Source organism: Accipiter gentilis, chromosome 25 (assembly GCF_929443795.1).
Source record: "Accipiter gentilis chromosome 25, bAccGen1.1, whole genome shotgun sequence".
Lineage (NCBI taxonomy): Eukaryota > Metazoa > Chordata > Aves > Accipitriformes > Accipitridae > Astur > Astur gentilis.
The window spans coordinates 16,089,962-16,117,629 of record NC_064904.1 but is presented as its reverse complement, the minus strand read 5'-3'; the positions used below and the strand labels follow the sequence as shown (position 1 = coordinate 16,117,629).

At 42.4% G+C, this 27,668-nt stretch overlaps 1 protein-coding gene across 5 annotated transcripts in view; it reads left to right on the top strand.

Annotated features, from left to right (window-relative positions):
- The window catches only part of SYT16 (synaptotagmin 16), a 108,912-nt gene that overhangs the window by 57,799 nt on the left and 23,445 nt on the right, over positions 1-27,668 (top strand). For 3 of the 5 annotated variants that reach the window (XM_049828995.1, XM_049828997.1, XM_049828994.1), the window contains exons 3-4: positions 10,147-10,193; positions 10,444-11,070. The exons of 1 other annotated variant lie outside the window; for it this stretch is intronic. In XM_049828995.1, coding sequence (XP_049684952.1) covers positions 10,515-11,070 — 556 coding nt within the window. In that variant the 5' untranslated portion in view covers positions 10,147-10,193; positions 10,444-10,514. The remainder of the gene's footprint in view (positions 1-10,146; positions 10,194-10,443; positions 11,071-27,668) is intronic. One more of the 5 variants, XM_049828998.1, reaches the window with a different exon arrangement.

Sequence of the window (27,668 nt, the reverse complement as noted above, 5' to 3'; positions counted from 1 at the left end):
TTGCAAAGGGCATGATCTGGTCATACCATAAGAGTCCAGCGTTTATGGACAGTTGAAGGCTTGGATGCTTCATGTGATAGGAAGTCAGTGGGACTGACTGCTTCTTGCTAAATGCATAAATGAGCCAGGGACAGGCACCAAAAAGTTAAAAGTACAAATGGTACTTGAAATTATTCCCACCCACCCCCCTCACCATTGAAATTCCCAACTTCAGTGTTTCTAAATAAAGACATGGGGTTTTTTTTAATAAGTTTCCTTCATCAATATTATTTTTAAGTCTTTCTTCCCTTCTATTTGCTTCCCATCAAGTGGTGTAAAACTGTGGCTTTTATTTCAGTTTTTAAGATGACACATCTCCCAGGAGTGTGTGGGTGTTGACATTCTATGGAACTGTCACAGGCTATCATGTAAACATGTATTTGCAATGCTTTTTAAAATATGAATTATTAATAAACAGGGTGGCTTGCTTTTTTTGTGTTTTGTTCCTTCCAAATTTTGAAGGACAAAAAATTGCTTCCCAGCTGACACACTCGATGGCAATGTTCATTTCAGACTAAATCTTATGTGTCTGCATAATAAACCTTTGAAAACATGGGTTTATAATGGAAACACTAATTCAACTTTAACTACAGCTGTGCCGTACAAGCAAAATACCACACACATTAATGAGGTGCTAAATCTGATACGGCGGAGGAATGTGTTGTAATCATTAATTACAATGGAAGCTTAAAGTTGGAGCCTGCTTTTTCCGTTCAAACAAAATCAGCTTGGCGAGTTGGAGCTAAGAGCTATTTAAAAATATCATCTCTATATTTAGTTTAAATTTCACCATAGCGTTTTGATACTTGTAAGGCCAATATGGAATATGCCTGTAGGAAATGCTAATGCTTTTAAAGGACAGCAGCGTGAGAGAATAGATTAAACCCTGGGCTGACATAACATGTCATATGGCAAATGTAGAAACCTGGAGCCTGAGCTTGGGCTGGGAAGCCAGGAAAGGCTGTTTCTAGCATGGGAGTTGCCTTGTGAGGGAGCTCTCCCAAGAAGAGTGTTGACAAGCAGGACTTTGTTTCAAATTCAGAATCTGACTTTGCTAGGTAGAAGGGAGCAGGATGGGGGTGCTTGTAACATGTATCTTATTGGTTATGATTCACTTTTTCTCCTCTCAACTTCTTCTGGTAAGCTGTGTTTGTTACAAGGAGATCCTGATTCTGAAGACTCTGCTGCACTTTAACATGTAACCCACTAATGATTGTTCTTCCCAGTTCTAAACTTTCAAATTGGGGAAATCTTTTTGCTTCTCCATATCTGGAATTAAGAGTGGTTAGAACATATCTGTCTGCTATGACTATCAGGTTTATAACTGTCTAAATAAGAGAGAAGGCATTGTTCATTTTGATCCCTCTGGCATGACTATAACATCTACAGTAGGATAAATCCCATTTTGCAACAGCATAGGTAAATGAAGGCTGTAGCCTGAGAAGGTGTGTGTAGGTTCAGTGCATGAGACGTTTCTCTTGTCTTTGGATCTAGTTGAGTTTTGAGTTATCTACTGATAAAAAAGAGAGTTGGTATAGAAACATAAGCAAATCTGTCTACTTTGCAGGTGCACAGGCTGACATTCAGAACATGTACTGTAAAGTGTCAATGTCTCTTTTTTGTTGTTTTTGCTTTTCTGTAGAGAGCCTGACCTCAGAAAGAGGCAAGTGGCAGAATGAAATAGGCGTTTTCATCATCATGGCTTTAGGATACATCTGGCTGGTTTGTTCCTAATTTAATTTTAATTATACAGTTTGTGTCCTTATGAAAGGAACAAGGTAAGGGAAAGATCTTTGTGGAAATGAAGAATTAATTGAAAACCTTTCAGGAGACTCCAGGACAAAGTCTCTTAATTACTGGGACACAATGGATAACGTTTTTGTTACGTGATGCTTTTGTGGATCCTATTCTTGACTGCTTCATTGACCTTAGTGAATGAGCCCATCTCTTGAGCAAGGATGTGCTGCTCTGATTGCCTCTCACTCAGCTGCAGGAGTCCATTCACTGGGGGGACTGGAGCTTATCTAGGCACAGCCAGCCTGTATTTAGGATGGACTTGGCACTGCAAGGGAGAGCTCAGAGCAGGCTGTAAAGCTCGATAGAGAAGCTGGTAAAAACATAACCAATAGGAGGGTGGCACAGAGTTAACTTCACGCATATCAAGTTTGCTTGGCTATGCCCAAGCATGTGCAGAAGGAAGTGGTGGCGGCATGAAGTAGTCCTGAACTGACTGGAGTGATGTAGAGCCTTGATGTAGGTCATGTACAAAATTCCTTAGCAGGGGAAAGATTAACCACCACACCTTTGGCCTTAATGGAGTCAGCTGGAGTGGTTCCTCACAGCATTGGTGATCTTTCAGGTGGTGGGGGAGTGTGTGGGGGAGTTAAATTTCCCCTTAGAGCACCCCCCCACACAGGGAAGAAGGACTTTCCCTCGAACAAAGGCCTGACAGATGTCAGTTGAGTCTTGTGTGAGACCTTTTGATGCTGTGATGGTTTGGTGTCCCTTCCAGTAGTGTGAATGTCAGGACCAAAAGGTGGTGATGGTCTTCTTACGTATGGTGTTTATAGTGTTGCTGAGCCCTTTGCTTCAAAAGTTCATGGGGAAATGAACTTCACAGAAACATGTGACAGTGCTGGGCAAACCCTTGTGTAAAGAGTTGTATCTAACCATGTGCTTCAGTGCTGTGACTCAAAAAAGAAAAGGGCCCTCTTTGTTCTATACTGTAATCTTTTTATAATGATGTGACCTGAGACTGGGAAAGAAATTGTAGTTTCCTGACTGTGCTTTATACATCACATGTCGTGATGTTAAGGATGTACTCCTGATATGTGAAATCAGCTTAAACATCATGAGGTTTGAAGAAACATTTTTTTCCATTTTTCCTTTCTGTCTTGTCAGGCTTGAGTGCTTTCAGTTCATGTTCTCAAGCTGTTCTGCACAGCCAATGCTCTAGCCTCTGGGGCTAGCAGCACACTTAAAATAAATAAACAGAGATGCAGTTCTTATATAAATTACTCCTCTCCTGTAGCTGAGGCTTTAAGGAAAGCATCAACACCTATAACACTCAACAAAGGCAGGAATGTTAGCAGTGCTGCCTGGATGTCAACCTTGCTTTATCAGTGCAGCCCTGGGCCCAGCCAGGCACTGGGGACCCGTCATGTGCAGCGTGTGGGACCGTCATATGCTAGCAGAGGCTTAGCTTCATGTTTAGAAACAAGTAACGTGGGTGAGTGTGACAGTACCAGTCTGGCGTGCGCAATAGACTGGCTTCCTCCCACGGTGTGGCAAGTCCTGGAAAGCCCAGGAATGTCCTTCTCCAAAGAAATACAATTGTGCTTGGTCTTTGTAACCCTGATGCTGAGTAACCAGTAGCTCCGTTGTCCTCGGTAAGGTGCAGATTGAAAATGAGTCTGGGGTTATTCATGTCATGTAGTTGAGGTATGTAGCATCAACCAGGGTGTTAGGTTCCTTGACCAGCCGGTGGCAGGAGGAAGAGGAGCTCTGGAAAGGGAAGTTTCTCAGTGCCCACCTGAAGCCACTCTTCTACGTTGCTTTTTCTCTCAATTGCTTTTATAGAGGCTCATAGGAAGAGTGGCTGGGCATGGGACAGCGTGACTGTTGCCACTGATGCCTGCCCTTGACATTAGAGAGCCTGGTTTGTAGTAAGGCTGAATTTAATGAAGGATAAGACTAGCTGAGGAAGAGTTCCTAAGTTGGTAGGGACAACTGGCTGCTCGGATCTATGGTTCTGAATTCTTTTAAATCATTTGAAACTAGGTCTGGTTTTCCCAGTGACCCCTCAGCCTCCTAGCATGTCCAGTTGGACTGGCGGCTGACTTAGCAGAATTGAAAGGAGGTGGGAGCTACGGACTTAGCCATGTGCAGATACAAATATGGATAGCTAGGAATGGATAATCATCTACTGCATTTGCCACTTAGGGCTTGGTTCCCAAACAGCACTGTCTGCACTGCTCGATGGTGGTCCATACAGAGCAATTTCCATAGGCTCTGTAACGATGGAGTGTGTGTGGGGGAAGAAGGAGTAACAGTAACTGGGTGACTCCTCAAAATGTTTTTCTAAAATATCTTCATTGTGTTAAACAGCTAGAAGTACTCTCCCACTGCTAATTTCCATGCAAGTAATTGCTCTGATTGACCCTGGCTTGTTCAGTTGCTGCAGACTGGGTAGCAGGATTGCAGGCGGGGTGGAGACTGGGTCTATTGGGTCTGCTCTATGCAACAGCTTGACAGCACAGGTGGGTGGGTTCGACTGGTGGTGTAAATTGGTGTTTCTCCAGCCTTTTGAACTTGTGATTTCCTTTTGGCTCTTCTGTCTTCAGGCAAGCGGAGGAACAACAGCAGCTCAATTACAGAATGTGCTGTAATTTCTGACTGCAGTTTTCTTCTTTCATTCCCCTAATCCAGTAATTACAGATGTTTCTCACTCCTTTACCTTGAAAGAGCACAGTTGCCACTACTAACACCACTTTTCTAATACTCCAATGATCTGTGACTTTCTTAATGCCCTTTCTGTAACCCTCAGTTTGAGAAGTATAAATAATTGAAGTTATTCATTGGTCTTTTTTGTACTACCACTTGGCACAGAACTGTTACTTTTTTATGCCTATGGTGACAAGAAGCAGCTCTTTGAATGCAAAGGATCTTATTTTGATTTGGAGGATGTGACTGGCTTCAGTGGAGTGACTCTGGACTTAATACCAGTGCTGAGGCAGAATCTGGCTCTCCAGTATATCCAGGGCAAATATTATGGTCAGGGTAGGTGTTTCCATTTTCTCCCTCCTGAAAATTCCCTCAAGTTTTGTATTAATATGTTGGTGGCAATAGTATCTATCTGTGCAGTCACAGATTCCCTGTTTTGTGAGCGCGCTGGACTTAAATGAAATGAACACACTTCTGGGTTCAGGGGGTCTTACGGTCTAATCAAAAACAAAAGGTGTGAAGTGGTCAGAGTAGGAAATCACCATCAGCTCCTCAGCCCTGTTGCTGGTGGAGCTTCTCAGCATAACAGTTGGATGCTGGTTTTCCAGGGGCATTTTTTTGCCTGAATTTATCACCATATACTCTATATGGTGGAGAGACCTGCTTTTTTTGAAAAAGGCTCCATGGTTTTGAACAATTAATGTCACATTTGCATAATTCCTTTTTTCTTCTATCCCTTTGCTCTTCTCCCCATCCCACTGAAACTGTGAGGATCAGTAACTGTTGCCATTATTTTTGACAAAAGGAGAGCATGCAACAAAGGAATGGGATGAAAGAAGGAGACACCATGGGGCTAAATATCCCGATCAAAACCACTTCTGTCATTTGGGTATCATTTTTTACAACTAATTTGGCACAGCATCAGTAGTAGCAAGCTGCCTGCAAAGACATGAGATGACTTGGGAGTGAGGAATAAGTCTGCAGGCTTCCTCTGCATAGGCTAAACCCCATGCAGCAGGGTTCATTGCTGTCTGTCTGATCTCATCTTTGTTTTCACTTCACCCTTTTGGGGCCTGCAGGACCAATGAGTTGCAGCAGTGGGTTTATTGGCTTGTTGATTTCTAACCCATGAATGTTTCCAATGAAATGCGTGTAATTTATTGGCATAAACCATTAGATCTTCCTTGAATGCCCTGGAGTTTCTGAATCACTAGCTGAAAACTATTACTACAGAGCACATAATCACTTGGAAAGTGCCTCTGTCTTCCCTCTTTTTGTGTTAAATTCAGCTACATAAATAGCATTTTTATAGCACGTAGGCCAAAAAGGTACCGAGATGTTCTGTATTTCTGCTTTGTTTTACCTTAGGGAAGCTTGGTCAGCAGTGACACTTACAGTTGATGTGAACCTTGGACACTGTCTGTGAACTTTCCTCATAACACTTCTGCAAGAGGCTCCAATCATCTGAACAGCTTCAAGTGCACAGGCTGGTTTTGGCACTGTGACAATTTTAACTGGAAATACAGTTTCATTGTAGCAATGTTTGGTTATCCTTCACTGTAAGGATGGAAGGGCTTTGCTAACATCTTGTTAAACATGATTCTCAACTACAGGAGGAGATTTTTCCCATAACTAGGATAGAGGATTTCTTGGCCCAGTGTGGCTGCTGCCTGCCTTCAGCAGAGTACATTTCTAATCTCCCCCCTGCTATTTTACATGTGTGCTAATTGGGCTCCAGTCTAAAAGGAGGATCAGGCTCATTATAGTTTTCAGTAGCTTAAAAAGAGTTATTGAATCATCTTACCCCTCCAAGCCTTCCTTACTTCCTCCTTTCACGATCAGCAGAACGGCCTTGCCTTTTGCACAGACCCTTGAGGTTCTGGGCATCAGCTTCGATTCACACGGTGGTTTAGGTCTTCCCACCTAAGCCTGGAGCAAGTCTTCATGGTGGATCTGTAACACTGCTTTTCCTAGGTGTCCTCGCAAATAAAGCTCCTGTCCATGGATATGATCTGTGGCATGCCAGCTGGGCATGAGGGGCTGATGGTGTCTGTGTGAGAACAGGCAATAAAGGTAAATCATTATTAGTGTCTTAATTAAAATTTCTGAGAAGTGGGGAAGGCAGGAATTGTTCCTCTGAGTACATGTAGAGTGGCTGTCTAAACTGGTGACCCAGCACAGTGTTCAAGAGTTTCAGTTGTGGACAGATGGATTCAGCAACTTGCCCAGATGGCTAAAAAAGCTTCTTGGTAGTGGCAGAAGTGTATCCTTCTAAAACAGTGATGTGACAAAGATGTCTTCTCATCTTTGGAAGCTGATTTCCTCTTGTGTCTCTACATGGGACAGTATATTTCCAGGCAGAGAGGTGAGGCTGTGGATTTCTTTCTTGTCTAGTGTTTCAGAAATAAACACTCACTTGAAAATTGTTCCATTATTATATGCTGGGACACTATTTTCAACCTGTGGTCTACAAGCCTCCCTGCAAGGAAGGAGTTTGGTAGAAAACTTGCAAGGGCGACACAAAAAGTGACTGAAGAAAAGGAAATTTGTGCCTATGTTCTACAACAGCTTGAATAAGGGAAATTGTAAGAAACGCACGTCTGATGGCAATTTTTTAGGAGCCTGCATATCAAGAAGATTGAAAGACACTTTGCTAATATTACAAATTTCTGCATTGTGGTAGTGTTTGAAATTCTGCTAATAGTCTTCTTTATTTAGCCATACAGTAATTGCACCTCTCAATGGGAATGCTACTCGGGAATAATGATCCTATCAAGACAAGGGAATATAGATTGTAGTAAAGGTTATGATGGTTTGTGTGAGAGGCTTAACATTGATCCTTTTAGCTATCCGATTTTCCAAGAGGAAAAAAAAAAAAGATCTTTAAGTTAAGCAGGCGATTCAGTGTGAAAATTCTTGTGGTTAGTTTTAGAAGATGGAACTCGAAGTGAATTTGCTAAACTGTTCCCTCCCCCCCCCCCTCTTTTTTGATGAATGCTTTTAAAAAGAAATGGATTTTTCTTTCCCACACATTTTAAATGCCCTTCTCGGTTCTTTTTTTTTTTTTTTTCTTTCCTAATGCAAGTCAAAATTGTTAGAGAATTCAAAAGTAAAAATCCATTATGTTGAAAAGGCCATGTTGTGAAATATATCATAAACACCCTGTTAGAGCAGTGCCTGCTAATTAAGGTAGAGAGCTCCTGGGAAACAGCAAGCCTATAACGGACTCAGCCCCCTTTGATCCTTTGTTGAGTTTGTAAAAACATTGCCCGCCTAAACTTGTCTGCAGCTTGTTACACATTTTATCAATCTGCTGCAAGACCAAAAAAACGCAATTTATAATTCAGTTGACCTCTAGTTGTTCAGCGCATCGCTAACTGTGGAGTCTTCAGTAAGAGGGAGAGGATGGGAGGAAAAGCCAAGCAAAGGCTAAACAGAGTCAGGTACCCTGGAAATTGCATTGCTTTTGCCTGGAGGGATTATGTAGGCCCTGGACTACAAGTCATACAGGTGTGTTGCAGGTGTTACTGCAAAGTGGTTCAGATATTTTGGGTGAAATACGCTTCAGTGTCTATGCATTGTTTGTAAACTTAAACCAAGCCATTCGTTGGGGTTCTCCGGCTTTAATCCACACAAATTTTCAGGTCTTGAGTAGGAATTGTGGATGTGTATATACGTGTGTCTGTGTCATGTTTCCCCCCAGCCTACTTATAGCAAGATGATCGGGGCAACTATTTGGTACATGAAGGATGCATGTTCAAGTCTTATCTGCCTCTTCGGATGACTGTAGATCACTGCTTTAATTCCATGACTAAAGTAAAATCTCTCCTTGAAAAACTCCCTCTGTCTTTATGGTTGTGATACCAACCTCCCTAATGCGGAGTCTCTTGTGCAGGACCGTGATGTTTGCCTGAGCCGTGGTACAATGAGCCACAGCATCCCGGAGAAGTGGGATGGCTCTGCTGGACCAGTCGAGTGTTAGCTCTGAAATCTAATAACAAGAGAAGCTAATTATTCCCTATGCAAATATCACAAGTCTATGTTCTGTTGATTTTTAGAACAGATCAGCACTTCATTTTAGCACCCATATGTTTTATCTGCGTTGGTTAGCTGTCACTCCTGGATGCCTGCATCCCTCCAAGGGCTACTGCTGTCATGTATCTTGCTGTTGAGATGGAGACAGGGCGTTAGGAAGTTCTCCTTTTATCAGAAATCAGAGATTCATTGGCTGTTGCCTGTAAATAAAAGAGAGGTTAAAAATGTATCCAGTACTTACTCAACCTAATTCATCTCCTTCCATGCCTGGGAGAACCTCGCTGTTTACAAGTACCATCTCCTCCCAGTGACTTTTCTGGTGCTGTGACTTACCAGTAGCAAGTCTGCATTATGCTGAAAATGTGTTGTTTGGAGTGTGTAATCACTTTAGGTCTATGAGAAAATAAGTTGCACAAAGCAGTCGATGAAGGGAATAACTCACCTGAGAGATTACACCATGACATTGTCTCTTTTTTGCCAAAGATTTAATGTGTGTCAGGGAACGTTACCTGGGTCCCAGCGGCTGAGCCAGAGGCCAGTGGTTGACAGGTGGGATACTGGGACAGTGTGTGCCCTGAGCCTGGAGAGTTTGTAACAGCCATCAGCTTTTAAAATGGCTTTAGTAACCTACATTCATTTACTGCTCTTGTTAGGATTGTAATTCTTAGTACATACTGAAGCTGATAATAAACTTGTTGGAAGTGTGTGCAGTGTAAGTGAACATCAGCAAACGAAATTATTTGGCACGCATGTTTCCAAAGGTAAAGACCTCCTAAGTCATTGATCTGATCTGTAAAAAAGCTGCTCACCAAGCAAGGTGGGATCTCCTTAGTCTATGCTCCGTTTAAAAATCCAGAACACTGGGTTTCCCGCTACATATCTCTGGAGACCATTTCACAAGGTAATTCACATTGCTGCTGACCTTATTTTCTTGCTGCTTATACTGTATTTACCCTTTTATAGTTTGATTGCTCCTAGACCTCTAAATTCAGCAAGACACTGGTATTAATTTTTGAAGCTTCTTTTTGCTTCTTTTTAGTTGTCTTTTAGCCTAAAATTTGCAACTATTTAATTCTTTCTTTCTAAACCCATCTTCCTATTTGTAGGTTTCTCCTTCTTCTTAGAGTTCCTGAAAGAATATCTGTCTTGTGATAATGTGGGAAGATGTGTATCAGGCAAAAAGGCACCTTAACTTTCTACAAGTTATGTTTTTATTTAGGGTTTAGATGAGTTCTGAGAAAACATATCATATCGACATGATACCAATGCTTTTGTTAACTTGCTTCTGTTCCCATCATTTCATACCTACAATATTCCACCTCCTGTGGGTTTGGGTTTTTTTTTCTTTCTGTGAAGGGCAGAAGGACTCTGGGTTGTGGTACTCTGTGGGCAGAGAGGGCTTCTTCAGAGCCTTTCTGGAGCAAAGCATTTGAGATAGTTGTCTGTCATGGGCTGGTTCTGTATGCTTTAGGCCTGTCACTTTAATCAATCAAATCATAATTCTCCCCTCATTCTCCACTCTTCAATTTTTCTATCTGGACATGCTAATGCCAAGGATGTGGTGGAAGTCGGGGCCAGGAGATTATTTGAGATTTTTGACTGCAGGTTGTTTTGTACCTTTTTTACCAGGTCTGCTGACAGACACCTGTAACCAGAATGTGTGCGCTTCAGAAAAGGTATTTCTGTTCTGATGTTCTATGTTTTTATTTTTATATAAGGTTTAGCAGTTGAATGAAAGCTTTCAAGATCTCTGCAGGAATATGTGTAATTTGTCCATCATTTCTGGATTTCTAGTGGTATTCTCCATGGGTAGAAGTGCTTTTTCCATTTCTCCTCTCAGTTCTAGACATCTTACGTAGATAGTGTGTCGACAGGTGTTGATGGACAAGCAATTTACAGTAATCTCTTATGGTGCTTATTCTGTAGCTCCCTGAATTGTAAGTGACATGCTGGCAAAGCTGAACAACTGATCACCAGATACTGGCATAGTGTTAAACATGGCTTCTGAGGCTGCTCAGAATTTCCTTCAGCCACTGTCTTCTTGGATGTCTCAAATATATGAAGCTATCCAACAAGCAGGAGACTCTATATCTGCTTCACTGCTGAATTTGAGTGGAGTGGGTCGTAAGTCAGAAGAAGAGAGGAACCAGGACTTGGAGAATAATGGAGGAGTTTATGAGGATTATTCTGAGGAATCAGATGACGAACAACACCTGGACCTCTGGGATGAAGAATACTTATATCCTAGAGAAGATGTTCCCATTGGGGGTCCTGATCTTGCTTCACAAGACCTCCCTCATGGCTCTGACGTGGGTCAGCAGAGGCAAAAACAGGTTAAAAATATCAGAGGCTTACCAGAGCAGTGTGTTGAAAGCACCAGGTCTTTGACAGCCAATGGATCCTACTGGACAAATGAAGATCTCCAGCCACTTGATCAGCTTCCTCCCATCACTGAGGAAGAAGGTGAGCCCTCCGTGAAGACGGGAAGTCATCAGCACAACCTCAGCTTGGGTGGCTCCTTAAAAAGTAACAATGGCAAGGCAAGTTTTGCAGGTAAGCAGCTAGCACGGACCCTGACAGTATTATCCAGACCTCTCTTTTCTGGTATTGATTTGATTTAGTTGCTAATCTGCTCATTATGTTCTATGTTGTCTTTGTTTCCCACAGCTAAAATAAAACTCCCCAAATCCCAAAGAAAAATCTAACCATTCCTCTTCTGTTTCCAATCTTCCCTCGTTCATGAGACTAATCTCACTAAAATAAGTGGAAATCTCCAGAGTGAAATTCTGTCTATTAGAAGGCAATCAGGCCCTGTTGCTGTAGTAAGGAGTATTTTGCTCTCCCCATGTTTTGTTTCTGGTAGCAGGACCCTTCAAAGGGAGTGTTTAGCCTCAAGCCTTTGCTTTGAGAACCATCTGCCTTTGCGTCATTGCTATTAAAGATATATATAATCTCAAACCTTGTTTCTTTGTGCCAGGAATCTCAAGATGTTACTGTGCCATGTGCTGTGAAATGCTGTACTAAAAAGCCAGCCATATCTCATGATTTTATGGATGAAAGGCTCTCAAATCTCTTTCCTCCCCTCCCACCACTCCCACAAGCTTTTCAAACAAGACTGAAGAGGACAGCAGGCAGGAGATTATGGGAAGGAGAACTGAATTTGATATTTTCGGTTTTAAATAGGCCTAACTATGACTTCTGATCATTAAGTGACATGAACAGCTTTTCAGGCAATTGTGTTCAGGACTGAATTTCAGCCATGTGATTTGTACTCACTAAATATCGCCATAAATATGGCTGGAAGTTACCTGGGTCACAGAGGACTGATGGAGATCTATGTCCCAACCACAAGCAGGAAAGCTGCAGTCTTGCTGACACCGTACTTGGGTCTTGCTGGGTTAAAGCTGCTCTTTACCAACATCCTAGGAAGGGGAATAAGCGTGGAAAGGGGAGGGGGGAGTGGGTCTACAATATGGAGCTTATGAAGAGCTTGAGACTCGCTGAGGGTTTTCAGAATTTGGCTTCAAATATCTAAATTCCTTTTTTTGAAGCAGGCAGTAGATGCTCTTGAAAATGTTTGTTTTATAATGACCAAGAGCTTTTCAGCACTCTTGGCTTCTAGGGAAGTCTTACATATTTAGCCTTTTCTGTGCAGACTGCAGAAGATCAGCCTGTTTGTTTTCATATTTAATAGGAATATCAGACTGAGAGGGTGTAAACCTTGATGGTGTTCTTTAATGAATGTTAAAATTAGCTCTTTTCTTTATTACTATTCCTCACACTGTTATGGCCAGGGAGTAAATAATTAAAAAGAGCTTTCGGTCTAGCTGTTCTGTCTCCCAAACTGGGACTGCTTGTTTCATATTCCATATGAACAATTGCCAATTCTCAGGTTAAGCACCCCAGGCTGTATCTCTTGGAGCCTAATCTCTAACCTGTAGAGATCCCCTATCTTCTGGTACCCCTATACATTGTCTATGCGATACCCTGCCCACAGGGTTTGTTCACGGGCATGAAGTCAATGCTGCAGGGCTGGATTTACTGCGTGTGCTTGGATTATGTGTCCAGTGTGTGCACAGACGCCACGAAGCAGGGTATGTAGTGTCCTTCCAGGGAGTGCTGGGGCTATGGATCCTCCTGGACAAGTGCTATGCAGAGCACAAACTTGTCTTCTGCAGAGCCTGTAACCCTAAGAGGGGCTGTTAGAGTGATTCATAGCAAATCCTGGGGCTCTTCAGAGTAGGCTGGGGAGCAGCCATGTACCAAATGCATTATTCTGATGGTGGCCACCAGATCTTTATCCTGTCTCTGGACTACACCCTTGCTCACAGTGGATGGGAGAAAAGGTGGTGAGGTCTCAGGGAAATGGGGGCCAGGAATGGGCTGCTGTGACTGTCAGAGCAGTTTCTCACCTGCAGCCCTGTCTGCAGGGACATCTGAGAAAGAGGGTCCTTAGGAATGTGTGATGGACCAAATGAATTTTCCTGGCGAGAGGCACAGAGTGACAGTCAGATGTGAGAGTTACCCATCACTGCAGCTAAAGGAGAGGGTCACTCTGAACCTCTCTCCCAACTGAGAGCAGGTACTTAGCAAGTTGCTAATGGACTCTCTCTTAATATTTATTGGCTTTCCTTCTCAGTAAACTGTCTGGAGCCATTGTGGACTGGAAGCCTGGCCTTACAGAGCTCCCCAGCACCTACATTGCTGCTGCCTCAAGCTCTCTACTTCCACAAAAAGCACTTTAGAGGGCATTGCATAGCTTTTTACACCAGAGGGAATGTCACTCCAAATGCTCTCAAATAGTCTTTTATCTTTTAATCTCTGCAATGCACTGCACAAAGGGCCATCCAATAGTCTCAAGACTTTATAGTCATGAAGTTGGCTGTTTGAGAGTTGGAGGGCTGGGACTTGATGCTTTTTTTTTTTCAAAACTATCTATCTAAGTTGTATAATAGGAGAGAAAGTGCTGGACTGTGATTTGAAAATGTCTTCCACAAGATCTTTGATGTGGAAGAACTTGTTTTGCTCTTCTAAGTGACCCTTCACTTCCAAACCACACACATGCTCTTTGTATTTCATTTTTCAACTCTTTATTTCTTTTTTTTCCCTTTAGATTCATTCTCTAACATCAAGAGTATGAACTCTTCTGATGGTAACCTAGACATGCAGAGAGGCTGTAATACCCTGGCAACTTAAAATTTCAGTCATGGATTAAAATGATCAAGAGAAGATGTTTGAGGTATCCTTATTTCTGTTAGCTTTGTTACCTAACCCTAAGTGACAATGTAAGCGAGCATATGGACTTGCTGACATTCAGCAAAGGCGTTCAGTAGCATCAATATTAGCTTTGAACATTTCTCCTTCCATTTGGCATTTTTTCCTCCATTTCTGCAAAATACATGTTTCCTGTTTACCCTTATATTCTTTTCAGAACATTGCATCTTGACTTTATTTCACTTAATGTACCGTATTTCTCTCCACAATAGAATATTTTAAAGCTAAATTGGCACAAAACAGTAGCAATGCTGAATGCTTTTTGTTGCCATGGAAATATTTCTGGGCACTTACTGAAGACCTGGTTGCCAATAGTAATATAACAGAGAAAATAGATATGCTTCATTTAGCAGCCACTAGTGATTAAAGAGCCACAGAAACCCGTTACAAGGTCATTCCAATATATAGTTTATTGGGTTTAGGGGGAAGAAGACCGACCAACCCTAGATGAGAATCATTTTGTTTTAAAAAAGGTGCAAAAGAAAATCCAATAGTTGTTCCCCTCTCTTAAACTTAGAGCACACTTCTGAGATGGAATAAAATAAAATTACAGTTAAAAACCATCATTACCCCTTCTCCTTTTTATCAAATATGTTTTTGATCACACTTTTGCCTCCTAGGAAATGTTTCCTAGCTCCCAGAGTAGCTTTTCTGAGGTCCCTAAGCAGCACACACATTACTGAAAACCATTTTTAGGCTTAGGGATCTAATAAAGTGTTTGAGCAATGAAATTCTTGGGTTCTTAAGTCAAATGTCTGTTAGATACTGTGAGGCATGCTAATCAGCAGGGTGTAGGTTTGGCTGCCGCTGAGTCCTGGTCTGTACTTGAATGATGCTAGTAATCTTGTGCCAAGGTTTCAAACAAATGCAGGGAAAAGTTTTTCACTTTGGATGCTTTTGATCCACAGTTTAAAAATGAGGACGTAGTTGAGCAGGAAATATTGCAACACCAGGTGTTTGGTTTAAGAGGTTAATAATGGGAAGGCAGACCCTTCTATGCCTGCAGATCCCTGCCACCATTTGCAAATCACGTCATTGTAAATTTTGCAAATATAGATGAACTTACGCTGGCAGCTTCCTTGAGACCCTCCTTCATTGTCTAACCTCGGTGTTTCTGATAGAGAAACTGTCTCCCATCGCAGAACGGGGAGAGAACAGCCTTTGCATCCCCCAGCGGCTAAGATACCGCTGCTCAGCTGACTGGGGGTGGCTGGCAAGAGTGTGGCTGCCAAATCCATCATTGCACATTTGGCTTAAGAATTGAAAAAACCCAGTGGAGCAATAAGCCACTTCTAAAAGTAGTGCACTGCAAGCAGAGGGGTAGAGCTGGCCAGTCCATCTGCTTCCCAGCCCAAATCTACAGAGGAAAAAAAAGTAGTAACGATAAAGGTGAAGAGCAGCAATAATTGTGCCATGGATGTAATGGCTTTAGCCCACTTCTTCCTCAGGGCCCATGTCCTTTGCAAACAAAAAGTCAAAGTGACCATTAAGTTAGCAGTTTCAGCAGAGACTGCTCTGAAAAAGGCATGGGGACAGACACACCAGCAGAGCTGAGTCTTCTGAATCAGAGCTGAACTATTTTTGCACAGTGAGTTCTGTGATTGAAGAGTCTCCTGAGCTGTCTGACACTGTGTTCATAATACTAGTGTAATATATAGGTGAGCATTACACTTAAACTGCATAAAGTCTTTGGAGATGTTTTCCCATCAATTAGACAATCTCAATGCTAGCTAAAGGTTGCATTTCAGTTGCACTAAAATAAATTTTTTGGCCTTGGAATGCAAGGAAGTTTGACGTCCTAATAGGAATCTTGTCTCGATAGCTAGATAGTTATCCTCAATAAATGTGTAAGGGGAGGCACGCCTCTGAGGCTCTGGGAGTTTTTAAAATGCACTATTGCATTTACTTACCTTGGCCTCCAGCTTAACAGGGATCATTGATTTTTGCCAGTAATTGCTGTAGTAGAGGAAATTATTCTTTCTGCTGTATATGATCACTCCTGACCTCAGTAAATGACCCTTCATATGGCCAAGAATTCCTAGGCAAGAAGTGAGTTTTCATTAGGTCCTATAAACCCATATAGCAAAACATTTCCTGTAACAAAAAGATGCTATTTGTTATTGTGTGATAAATAAAACTTCTGCTTGAATCTGAGACTAAAATAGATAGATGGCCAGTAAAAATCCTAAGTGTTTATGAATTTTATCACCTGTCTGGTTACAGAGCCAGCCAGTGTTCTAGCCAGAATGTAGCCTGTACTCAAAGCAGGACAAATAAAGAGGCTACACTGAATCAATAGCACCACTTGGACTGAGTGAAGGAAAGCAAAGACAGATGGTGGAAAAAAGCACTTCACAGAAAATACTCCTGGCTGCTTGAGTGGGAGAAAGCACTAACGTGACTGGGGATATGCATCTGGTCTCTGAAGAATGTGGTACGAGTCCACAGCTCTCTGAAATGAAGTGCAGACATGAGTTTGCATTGAATGTTTTCTCTCTGGGAAATTCAGAACCACTCAGAAAGTGTTTGTGCACAGACTTTTGTCCTTGTGAAGGTGGTACCATGTTGCTTTTAAAATATAAAGTACTCTTTTGCTGTTCCATCTTTTCAAAGTTTCAAATGATAAGGGATCTTCATCCATGATGCCAAAAATAAGTGGTGATGAGAGTATGCAATAGCCCTGAAAGGAGAGTAGATTGCAGTATGTCAGCTTTACAGCTGGGGGAATGAAGCCAAAGAAAGAGTGGTTCAAAACACAAGCTTTCAAAGGTGCTACCATTGCAGGCTCTGTCCTAGGCCTGTCAACACTGCTGTTCATCCTCATTTGGTGATTTTAGACACGGTATCTTTGTAAGCCCACAGTGGATCAGTGGTTTGGGTTTTCACCAAGTTCCTTGTCTGGTGGGCAGAGCTTCCTTGTGCTTATGTCCCTAGGGGGCATGAGGAAGGACGTTGAGGAGTACTTGTCATCTGCTCTTGCCACCTAGAAGGTTGCATAAGCTGTATGGAGAAGGATGTATTTGAGAGGAAGAAATGGATTTTGCCATTCAGCGCATTTACAGAACAAATTGTGTGTGTGAGCGTGTGTGTGTGCATGTATTTTCTGATCCACTTTTACTAAGTGGCATCCTCTTCCCACTCCCCATATGGTGGTTGCGACTCTATCTTCCTCTGGGAAGGTTGTTTAGGACTCAAGAGGCTTCATTTACCAATAAACAGCATCTTGGCAGCATCTGGGAAGTGCTGCCTCTCTCCTAGAAACCCTGCCTCCTCACCTTCCATCTCCTACTACAGGCGAGGCAGGTGTGAATGATCTCATTGTGTTGTGGTGGAGGTTACGTGCAGGCATACTAGCAGCACTCTGCAGAGCTGGAACATAGTATTTCTGTGTGCTGATACAATGATACAAACAGTAGAACTTTTGTTGTTGTTGTTGCAGTTGTTGCTGGCTTGGCCTGCTTTGTAGAAGGCTACTTATGCAAACCCATGATGGCAAGCAAATGCTTGCAGAAAGGAATGACCATTAGGACTTTTGGAAGCATGGATAATTCATCTCCGTTTCCTCCTAGCCTCTTTGCATTGCTTAACAGCACAAAACCCACTAATGTAAGCTTATATGAGATGGGATCACTCTGCCAAAAGTTGGGCTGGTGTTGGTCCTTACCTCTTGCCAGATAGGGGTATGGATATGACTTCTTGTGCCCAGTTCATTTCTGGCTGTTGCAATGACCTGCTGGAGCAGCCATCATTTTGAGTGGCCTCATAGACTCCTGAAACAGTTTTAGTAACCAAGGGGAAAGACTGCAATGAAAGAAAAGAGTGAGATTACAGTCATGGAGGAAAAAAATGTGCCGTTTTATAGACAGTGAATGGGCTTTGTTGGGCTGTGTGGGTCTTCCAGGTAATGAGGAACATATGGTTGGGCTGTAGCTCTGCAGATGCTGTTTGAGTGATTCTCGTTGCAGTTTCCTCAGACTGAGTTAGGGAGGCTTCATCAGTACCTATTTGTAGACCAACATGAATGACTTAGGTTGAATCTTACACCAGTCCGTAGCAAAATCTGTAGAAAATCCCTTCTAATGACCATGAAAATAGCTGATGCTCTCATGGCTTCATCACCCTACCTAAAAGTTCCCTGATGTTCAGACGGGTGCTCCCCTGTCTAGAGAGCTCAGTATCCGTGTGAGATGAAGCATCCCTGGAGGGACTCATTGCACTGGGCATGAGTGCTTGCCCATGCAAGCTGGGTACTTGGAGGGACTTCTCTCCTCAGGCTGAGAGAGATTCAAGCCCATACGGTCTAAATGTAGCAGCATAATCTGTGTGGGAGTATTTTCCAGCAAATAGTATAAGAGTGGTAGTGCTGGAGAGAAAGCCCTGAATTTGGATTAATGAGAGCACTGAGGTTTGCTGGAGCTCTGTGTCGCAGGGTCAATTTTAGGGTCTAGGCTTATTACCGTAAATAACGTAGCTATAAAACCCTTGGGCCTGAGGGTGCAGTTTTACTATTGTCAGTAGCTGATGTAAAACTGCAGCTGAGTTATACTGTCCGTCTCCGATCACACGGTTGTGCTACTTTCCATGTCTGGCCTCACAAGCATGCTACTGGGTGGTAAACCGCACCAGCCTGTTGCTTCAGCTGAGAGTTACCAGCCCCTTCCCTATTACTTTTGAATCAGGTGAGTTGGCCACATGATTACTAAAATTGAAACAAGAGGAAGAGGGGAAGGGGAAGGGAAAGAGGACAGGATTGTCCCTTTTGGGTGACAGCTTTGGTCCTGAACACATATGAGTCTTGTTGTACCACATCCTCACCCACTGCTGCTGCTGTAGTCTGTGATTTTCTCAGGAGTGCCATGGAAACGGTGGTGTTACAGCGGTGGTAAAGGGGGGCTGTGGTGAATCAACCCTCTGGTAGCAAACAGAAAGTTTCAATTAGCAAAATCAGTGGGAAAATAAATATCTGCCTTCCTGCAATGCAGTTGTTATCCGTAGCAACCCCAAACAAATATCTTCGTGAGGGAGTTGATTTCCACCCTGTTAATCAGCAAACAAAGACTTGTGGGTGTGAAGCTAATGGTTACAGGATTGGGTGCTATGAATGGTATGTAATTGGCATGCATACGCTGGGTCTTGCAGCTTGTGAGTGTGGCATAGTAAAACTGCTTTAAAGAGGAGCAAGAGTCAGTGTCCTGGGTTTCCTGAGCATTTCCTTGGCCAGTTTGATTTCTGCTAGGTGGAAGGCCATTTTCTGTAGTGGAGAGAGCTTACCAAGTGGCTCCCTTGTGTTAGAAGGAGAAGTTTGTATCCAAGCCAAGGAAAAAAGTTGAAGAGGCAATTGATGGGGAGCCTGAAGGAATTGAACCCATTGTGGTACGAGAGCTACCAGGAAAACTTTCATTAAAATAATGCTTATAAAGTGAACGTTCTTTTTTGTTGGAAGGAAGGGACAGTGTTTTCTAACTCATCGGCCATTGCGATCCAGCAGTTTGTTTATTTTCCAAGTCCATGAGCATTTACAGCCCCACACCCTAGAGCATACACAGGTGTGCCTGTGCCCTGCAGTGTCGCCGCTGTAGACACAGCATCTGCCGACAGAAGGTGCTTTTCTGCCTCTGCAGCTGCATGTTTTCTTCAAGCAACTTAACCTGGGCTGGCAAAGGGGTGTAGGCTGACTCACAGATGTAACTGCATCCACACCAGGGGTTTTCCTGGCTTGGCGGTGTTTCCTACAGTGTGTAATCTCTTTTTTTCTTCCACTTCTCCACAAATCCTGGGCCTGTGCTAATAAAACCAGTAGCATAAATGAAGCCTGACGCATGCTTACTCCACATGTAAAATGTAAACTGGGTGATTGGGGAAAATCAGGGATGATTGTGCTCCTGCTTCTTGGCTGCCATTTCCCTTACCTATGGAAGAACCTTAGGCAGCCCAGTGAGAGTTTGAAGCTGAATCCCATGTTCCTATTTTTAAAATCCGAATTTGGGAGTGGGAAAAAAGCAAGAGGAAAATATGTTGATTTTCATGCTGTTTTCTGTGGGCAGTTCTCTATTTCTCTGCACAGCAGTGTGCAGAATTGGAGTCTATTACTCTGACTGCTGTATTGTTCAGCTATAGAGGTGCTTGATGGTCAGAGCGAAATAATGTCTTGTTTCTGATTACTCTCTGACTTTTTTTGTTTCCTTTTATTTCTTTTTGTTGGAAATGTCCCCTGGTATGAAAGCTGCCAAGTTGTGATTCTCTCTGCCTGCACGGCATACAACCACCCACATGTGTTCACCTCGGAGAGCTTCCCAGTTGGTTTGGTCATGGCGTGAGGACAGATGAAGAGGTAGAGACTGAGGCGTTGCAAAAGCAGGACACTGTCGCTTGACACTCAGAAAAGAGGGGTGGACCTTACCTTTAACACTGGGCACCAAATGGTTCCCTGGTTGGTATACTGACCAGAAAGGGACGAAACCACATAGGTCGGAGTGCAAGGAGAATGCCCAGCTGAAGGCTGCCTTCTGTTCGTTAGTAAATGACCAGTCAGTGTTAGTCAGTGGTGCATGGTCACTGTGCACAATCTCTTTGTCCATAATGGCACATGTAGAAGCATGGCTTTACTGTATCACAGCACGTTCTCCATCAGTTTTAAATACATTTGACGTCTGGGTGGATGTTTTGGGTTTTGTTTCTGTTTTATAAAAAGAAAGTCGTTTGGTGCCAAGATTGTATCTCCAAATAGTTTTGAGCATAAATGAAGCTATGGGGTGCTCTCCTCCTTAGTCAAGCCCGTAAATCAGGTAGTTGTGTTACTTTGTACTTCTGTTTGAAATTCCAGTTCAAATGGTTGACAGCAAGAGCAAGAATAAGACTCCAGGTTGAAGACAGTTCAAATCAGAGCTGGAGTTGCATAGGAATTGGTAGTAGCAACTCCACGTGTGTTGTTCCCTTTACAAAATGTTCCTCCTTTTTTCTGAGAAGCTTTAATAAATCCCTTGTTTGCAGCAGACCTTTCCAGTTTTCCAAAAGAAAAGCCCTTTCTTTCTGTGTGCAGTTCTGGGTTTTGCTGAGTTAGGAGCTGTTGCAGATCACTGTTCCTCTATGTCATTCTGATCATGAAAATTTTAAGGCCAGGGCTATGTGACTGCTTCTATAATAGCAAAGAACATGGCACAGAGCGCTCCTGGGATCCTCTGAGTATATGCATTATGCATAGATATACTGATATTGTCTTTGGTTATATGATCAGATAAATTTTTTTTGTATAGTACTTTTGCTTCCTTCAGGGCTTGGTGATGCTCCCATTGAAACTTCCACTGACTTCCGTAAAGCAGAATCAAAGTCTTTCAGAAGAAGGTGGACGCACAAGGGCAGCATTAGTTGTACAGGAAAGCAGAAGTTTGGCATTTGCAAACTTTTCATTGTTCAGCCAAAATGACTGTTGTTTGTTGTTGGTTTTTTTTTAACGTGCAGGCAGACAGGAGGCATGCCTTACATCTATATTTTACACCTACACTGTGTATTTTATTTGGTTAATTTTTTTTCTTGGATAAGCTTTGAGCAAGTAAGTTATTCTTTATACTTGGTAATACTGCAGAGAATTCTTGAATTATTTATTTCATGCATTTTAGTTTAGTGTATTTGGATGCCTGTAAGCTAACTTTGTAACTGATTGGGTGTTTGAAATTTCTGAATAAATAGTGGTAGTTTGAAATACCTTGCCAGAAAAAGAGGTCACCCTTCTTCCTCCCCCACTGTCTCCTCTGGGGAAAAAAAAAAAAAAAAAATTCCACATGCCTCCTTATGAGTGGTGGCAAGTTGATTTGTAAAACAGATGCTGCATAGAAGTAATTGACTTGAAGTTGCTAGAAATATGTGTATGCTACACAACATCTGCAGATCTCAAGATGTATTCATTATCTTTCCAGAATTTAGATTGTAATTATGGGTCCTTTATTTAAGTTTCCATGGTGATACAGAAAATGTTTCCCCCTTGTCCTTTCCTAATCAGGACACTTGTATATTTGAATGGCGAACGTTTTTCTCTCCCCTGGGTAAAGTTAGTTTTATTAATACAGAGATATTAAGTTGACATGGAGCTGTCTGCTGCTCAGGAAGAGACATTCAGAAGCAGACATATCAAACATTTGCTACAGATTCCCCAGTGCCACCATTTAATTAGCCTGTATGTTTCCAAATGCTAGTAAGAAATAGCATCCAGTGTCATAACAAGTGATGCAGTCATGCTTTGGGGATTGGTAAAATTGAAGTCAAAGTCAAGCGGCCAATAATATATCAAAGTGGGCCAAACTCCTCCCCTCCATCCCTTCACCCTTCCCCTTTTGTCTTAGAAAAAGGGCTCTACTCCGTTTTGCAGGGAGTTGAATGCAGGCCACCCAAGGAGTGCCCTTACAGGAGCAGTCCAGGAGTGCTGCATCCACACGGCCTTTGTGAAATTTCTTGTAATAACCAGAATTGTACGCTATGTTAATGCATATTTATTTAAGTATACAGCCTTGTGCCTATGGGCTCAGGATTTTAATGTTACAGTTGTTTTAGAAGATGGCAAAAGATGTGGCTTAATTACTAAAGGTGATGTTTTATTCAGGATTTTTGGCAGGCTCTTTGAGTGAAAAGTGGACTTTTGTTTAAACTGGAATAATTTTTATTTTATAACTTAAATAGCCAAAAGATATACACGTATAAATAGAACTTACTAGCATTTGCTAAGCATTTAAATTAATTTTGTAGATGTTGCATGAGCTGCAGATAGTGAATTGACAACACAGTTGACTGAAAAGGAATGTTTAATTTTATGTGTTTTGATTATTTGGATAGATTGTAGCACATTTAGGCCATAGGGTTGTTACAGCTTGAAATAATTTTTATTTTAAAAAATTTCAAAGAAACTTATTTTTAACAGCTTACAGAAAAAGAATCAATTTTTATGATAGCTGGTCACTAACCATTTACAAACTAATGTCTAAAGCCTTTTTCATTTTTATCAGAGGAGGAACACTTAGCTTTTTCCTCCAATTGAGAGCAATTTTCTAGAAGGAACAGCAGGCTTATTGTCAAACTGTGGCAAATCAGACCAGAGGGTCAATTCTACCAGCGTGGCAGCATGGAAGAAGCCAACTTCTGCTGGGCTGGTGATGGGAGCAGTTTGTTTTGGTACTGCCGGCTTCCTTGCTCTGTCCTCTCTGCCCAGGGAATCAAGTGCCGTCTTCTGTGCAGCAGCAGGTAAATTTATGGAGCAGAGATAGCAGTTGTCATTAAATTTATACTGCACATTTTTAACAGACCTAACACAGTGTGTAAAAGCAGGATCTGGTTTCCCCACCTGTAGCCGTGTGGTTGATGCAAGTGAGATCTGAGGTGAAAAAAGGTGCTTTCCCTCCCAAAGCAGGCAGTGTGACTGAGAAAGCTGCCCTCCACCCGTTTATCTGCAATGCCCTTTTCTTCAGCTGCTTGGCTTTGCCATAGTGATTATCAAAGCGAGTCTCGGCAACCCTATCGTATACTTCATGCCCAAGAGCAAGCAGCGGACCGACCGCACTTGACAGCTGGCTTGTTCACACGCGTGTACTCAAACACGCACGTACACAAACATGCACGTACACACCGACCGCCTGTTGTCCCCACCGCTCCCTTCTCTGTGCACGGTGGTGGGTCGAAACGTCCTGCTGTTGTGTTTCCTCAATGCTGGTGGCAGGGAGATCAGCAGAATTTCTCTTGTGTTTTCATCCTGACAAAGCAAGGCCAAGTATATAGAGTATGTAGTGAACCCTCCTTCCCCCATCTGGCGGATATTCACGCACTAATGAGGGTGCAGTCATCTCCTATTCAAAGCACGTGTTGGTAGCAGGAGGGGAAGGGCACTCACAGGGACGTGCTCAAATGCGTATCTTCACTTTTAAAGGTTACAATTTACATCGGTCTCCCGAGTTCCTCTGCTGCTGGCAGATGGAGTCAGCAGTGCCTGTTAGCCACGTGCCGTATTTATGTGTTCATGATATTACCCAGAGCAGGTTACGTCTGAGTTGCTTTTTCTACACAAAAGAAGTTCCCTCTCCACCTTAGCAGAAGGTGCAGGGGAATAGAAGCATGAATAAGTTTTCAAGTCCTTTGCTTACTACTTTGTCTTTGCACATGCTGATGATTTTACAAGTGGTTCTCTATGTGTGTTGTGTCTTACTTTGTGTTCTGCTCTGTTAAATATCTTCCTTTTTTAAAAAGAAGAGAGCAATGTGCAGAGTTGGGCAGGGTATAATAATATGTAAATGTTGCTGATACCATATGATATCCACAGGCTTTCCAGAATTTTGAAGAAGCAGGTGATTCTCAAGTTCATTCCCCAGTCCTCCCTAAACCCTTGGTCCCCTTTTTCTCCCCAGAAGGTCCATCTGAGAGCTACAAGTATGCCGTGTCATCTGGCTTCTTGGCCCAGGGCAGCAGACTGTCTAAAGCCCAAGTTGTGTTTTTCTCCCAGCAAACAGTTACGGGGAGGATGACGAACAGACAGCATCTTCAGGCAGCAGTGATGAGGTGATTAAGCAGTTTGAGATCTCTGTGTCATGCTCACAAAGTTTTCGATCAGGAGTATCTGAAAAAGCAACACCAGCAGGCGTGGAGCATAGACCCAAATTCAGCTGTTTGCTGTCCAGCCATGAGGAGTACAGTACAGAGTTATCTGAATGCAAAGGTACTGTTTGCGTGAAATAAGATTAAAGAAGTCGAAGTCTAAGATCTGTAGCCTCAGCATGGAGAGGTTCTTTTGTTGTGGAGAACAAGTCCTGAATCTTGCTTTCTCTTTTACTAAACCTGGTTACCTGCAGCTCATTTCTAAAATACTTAGAGGGGAGAGTCTGGGTGCAAGCCCTGCTGAAGTCCATGAAGAAGTTTCCATTAAAACTGTATATGGCTTTTGAATTCTGGCTCCTAATCTACAGGGATTTTCATGGATTTTATTGCTAATTTTGCCAGAGTAAAGACTGCAGGACTTTGTTCTAATTATTTTTGATCTGTGCCACTTAAGTCATTTCTTTAGCAAGCCTTTTAGCAGAAGTTGAACATCTCCTTTTGTATCAGCTTTGCAAACACAAGGTGAACAGTGAATGAATTATGCTGTATGATTTGCCAGTGCATACACCAAATGTCAGGCAATGACAGAAACTAAAAATTTATGGCACAGAAGGGAAGAATTTTATGATCTTCTATGGACTAATGTAATGACTCTTTTGTACAAACAGAGATGAAATGCATTTAAAAACGTAGCTACTTAGAAAATTGGCCTGAACACATTCTAAAATCTGGAGAAGTTCATTAGAAGGAAGAGCTGTGAAAGTGCCCTTTGTTTTTAGTTCTGTAGAATGTTTTAATTTTGAAATACAATTGCCTGATTTTAATGCATCCTCTGATTAGAGCGATTTCATGATATGGCTCTCCATCGAACTCTTCTTCCGGCACAACATGGTGCAGAGTTGCTCTTGCTTTTCTTTTCAGAGGTACTATTGATATTGTTTAAATAGCTGTTCAGAAACTAGATGAAACCAGATGTTAAAGCCTGCTTTCACGATGACATTCCTTTCTCTGCCCCATCGCTCACTAAGCTCAAGATCAGACCCTTCATTACGAACAAATGCCTATGAACTAATCCTTGGGTATGTCAGGTCTCCTTCAAACGCAAAGAGGCTTCTGAGGCATGTAAAGCTGCTGGTACTGGGTGTACAGCAATAGTTGCACACACCCATGGCTCCCCATAAAAGATGTTTATTTGGGAGGAAAACTGAGTGGTTGGGGTAAATCCTAGATAACCCCACACCCTGCTACCCCCCAGTTGCTGGTCCGAGAACTCCATGTGTGTGTGAGAGTCCATTTTGGCTCCTAGCTGGTGCCGTGATCACAAAACACAGAAAAGCTTGTGGGTGTAAAGCCATTATTGTGCCCTGGGGGTGTATCAAACACTGTTTCAGCTAAGCAGATCCTCTGGATCTTTCCGGCTGGGAGGTATGAAAGAGCTTTCAAAACTGCTGAGTCCAGATTGGGATCATGGCACTTTCAGACCTTCTTTAGACTCTGCCCAAGATTTCTCTTCTCCTTGTGTTCTCTTAACAGACCTTTTGCTCACATAGCTTGTGGTTTTCTGTTCCTACAGAATCAGAAATCTATAACAAACTTAGGCATACAGCAAAGTTGGGCATCTCGGAGAGCCCTGAATAGCTTCTCTCCCACTCAGCCTTGACATATGGCAAAGTCTTCTCATACCATGTTCTTACATGAGATTTTCCTTGACCCTCTGTTTTTGTTATCAATGTCATGACAGTCTGCACTTTGGACTCATTTAGCTTTAACTTTTCACCTGTTAAAAATCTTTGTAGTAACCTGAATAGAGCTTGGAAAGAGGAGTGCACACCACAGGAAGGAAGTGTTTGGAGGATGCTCTGGGGAGCTGAATGGCTTGAATGCCAGCTTTGCCCACAGCCTCTCTGCAAATCACCCTGTTAATAAAGAGCCTATTTTAGTTCTGGAAACATGGAGTCTTCTCAGGCTATTACCCAGCATGTGGTAAATTAAACAATCTTGGCCTGATTGCATAATGTCACTTGAAATTTAAGATCCTTTTTCTCTTTAACCCCTAAAATTTACAAGCCATTTTTGTTTAGATTTATGGTAATTAGATAATGATTCTGCTCCTTTGAGGCTCTTCTAGGGAGTTTTTTAGCACTTTTTGATGGCTCATCTCAAAATAACCAAGGTCAGGAGCACGGCTCGGTCTCCCTGCATCTGGTTTGGTTCAGTGTGAGGGAGCACATGGTGCTGGGGTACTGCAGAGTGATTTGGAACTGGGGTTGTAGCAAGGGCCAGGCAAGAGGATTTACTGCTGTACGAGGACAAATATGCCTCAGTCCCACTAACTTGTATCTCAGCTGCTGTTACTGTCTTTCAGGAAGAGGAATTTGAAAATCACTGCTAGTAGCTAGGAGGATTTCAAGTCCAGAAGTATCTAGATCCATACTGAAATCCTTTTCTCCTCTGGACCATATTTAAACAGGTTCTTAACTTTCAGCATGTGTTTAAATAGAGACTAAAAGAAGGGATCAAACTTCTTTCATTTTGGAAAATCACAAAGAAAAGACATGCTTTTTCGTGTAAAAGCACAGTGATTCACTGCAGTCCACAGAGCAAACATCGCCTCCGTCAGCACAGGTAACATGCACACATTAAACTCTTCATGTCAGTGTTTCTTGCTGGTCAATGAACTATGTGGTGTTAATTTAGCAAGATCTACTAGGCTCCATCTTTTAACTCGGGAATTGTGTTTTAGGAAGTGATGAGGCCTCTCAGAACATTTCTCTGGCATATTGTAATGCTTCATAGAACTGAGAGATTGTGTATGATTGAAAAAGAAGACACTGTAGGTTAACCAGGCCATTTACCTGCCAATGTAAGGGGGGACTTCATAGTATTTTCCAGCCTGATTTTCAGTGTTTGATCTGCTGAGCTTTCCCTGGATCTTTGGAGAGATGCTTCCATATCCCAGTACCTGTTAGAATTCTATTTGGAGGTGATGCTTATCCTTTCATCTGACAAAAGTCACGGTTTCTTCACAGCCAGTGCTCCAACCTTGATTACAGACTTTCCTGATTTATTGGTGATTTCTGCTCCCCAGTATTCCCTTTACCTCCTTCCTGGCTTGTGAACACATGTGACACAACAAGGAAAGGTTGGGGGGCAGGACTGAAAAAAAAACAAAAATCACAGTCTTCTGCTGTACAGTACTCTCTGCCCTTAATTTTAGAATTGGCTTCTATTGCTCTGCAGGGACTCTTAGCTAATTAAAGTTCAGATAGTTAGATAATGCTGTCTCAACGTATATCCTGATGCTGTGC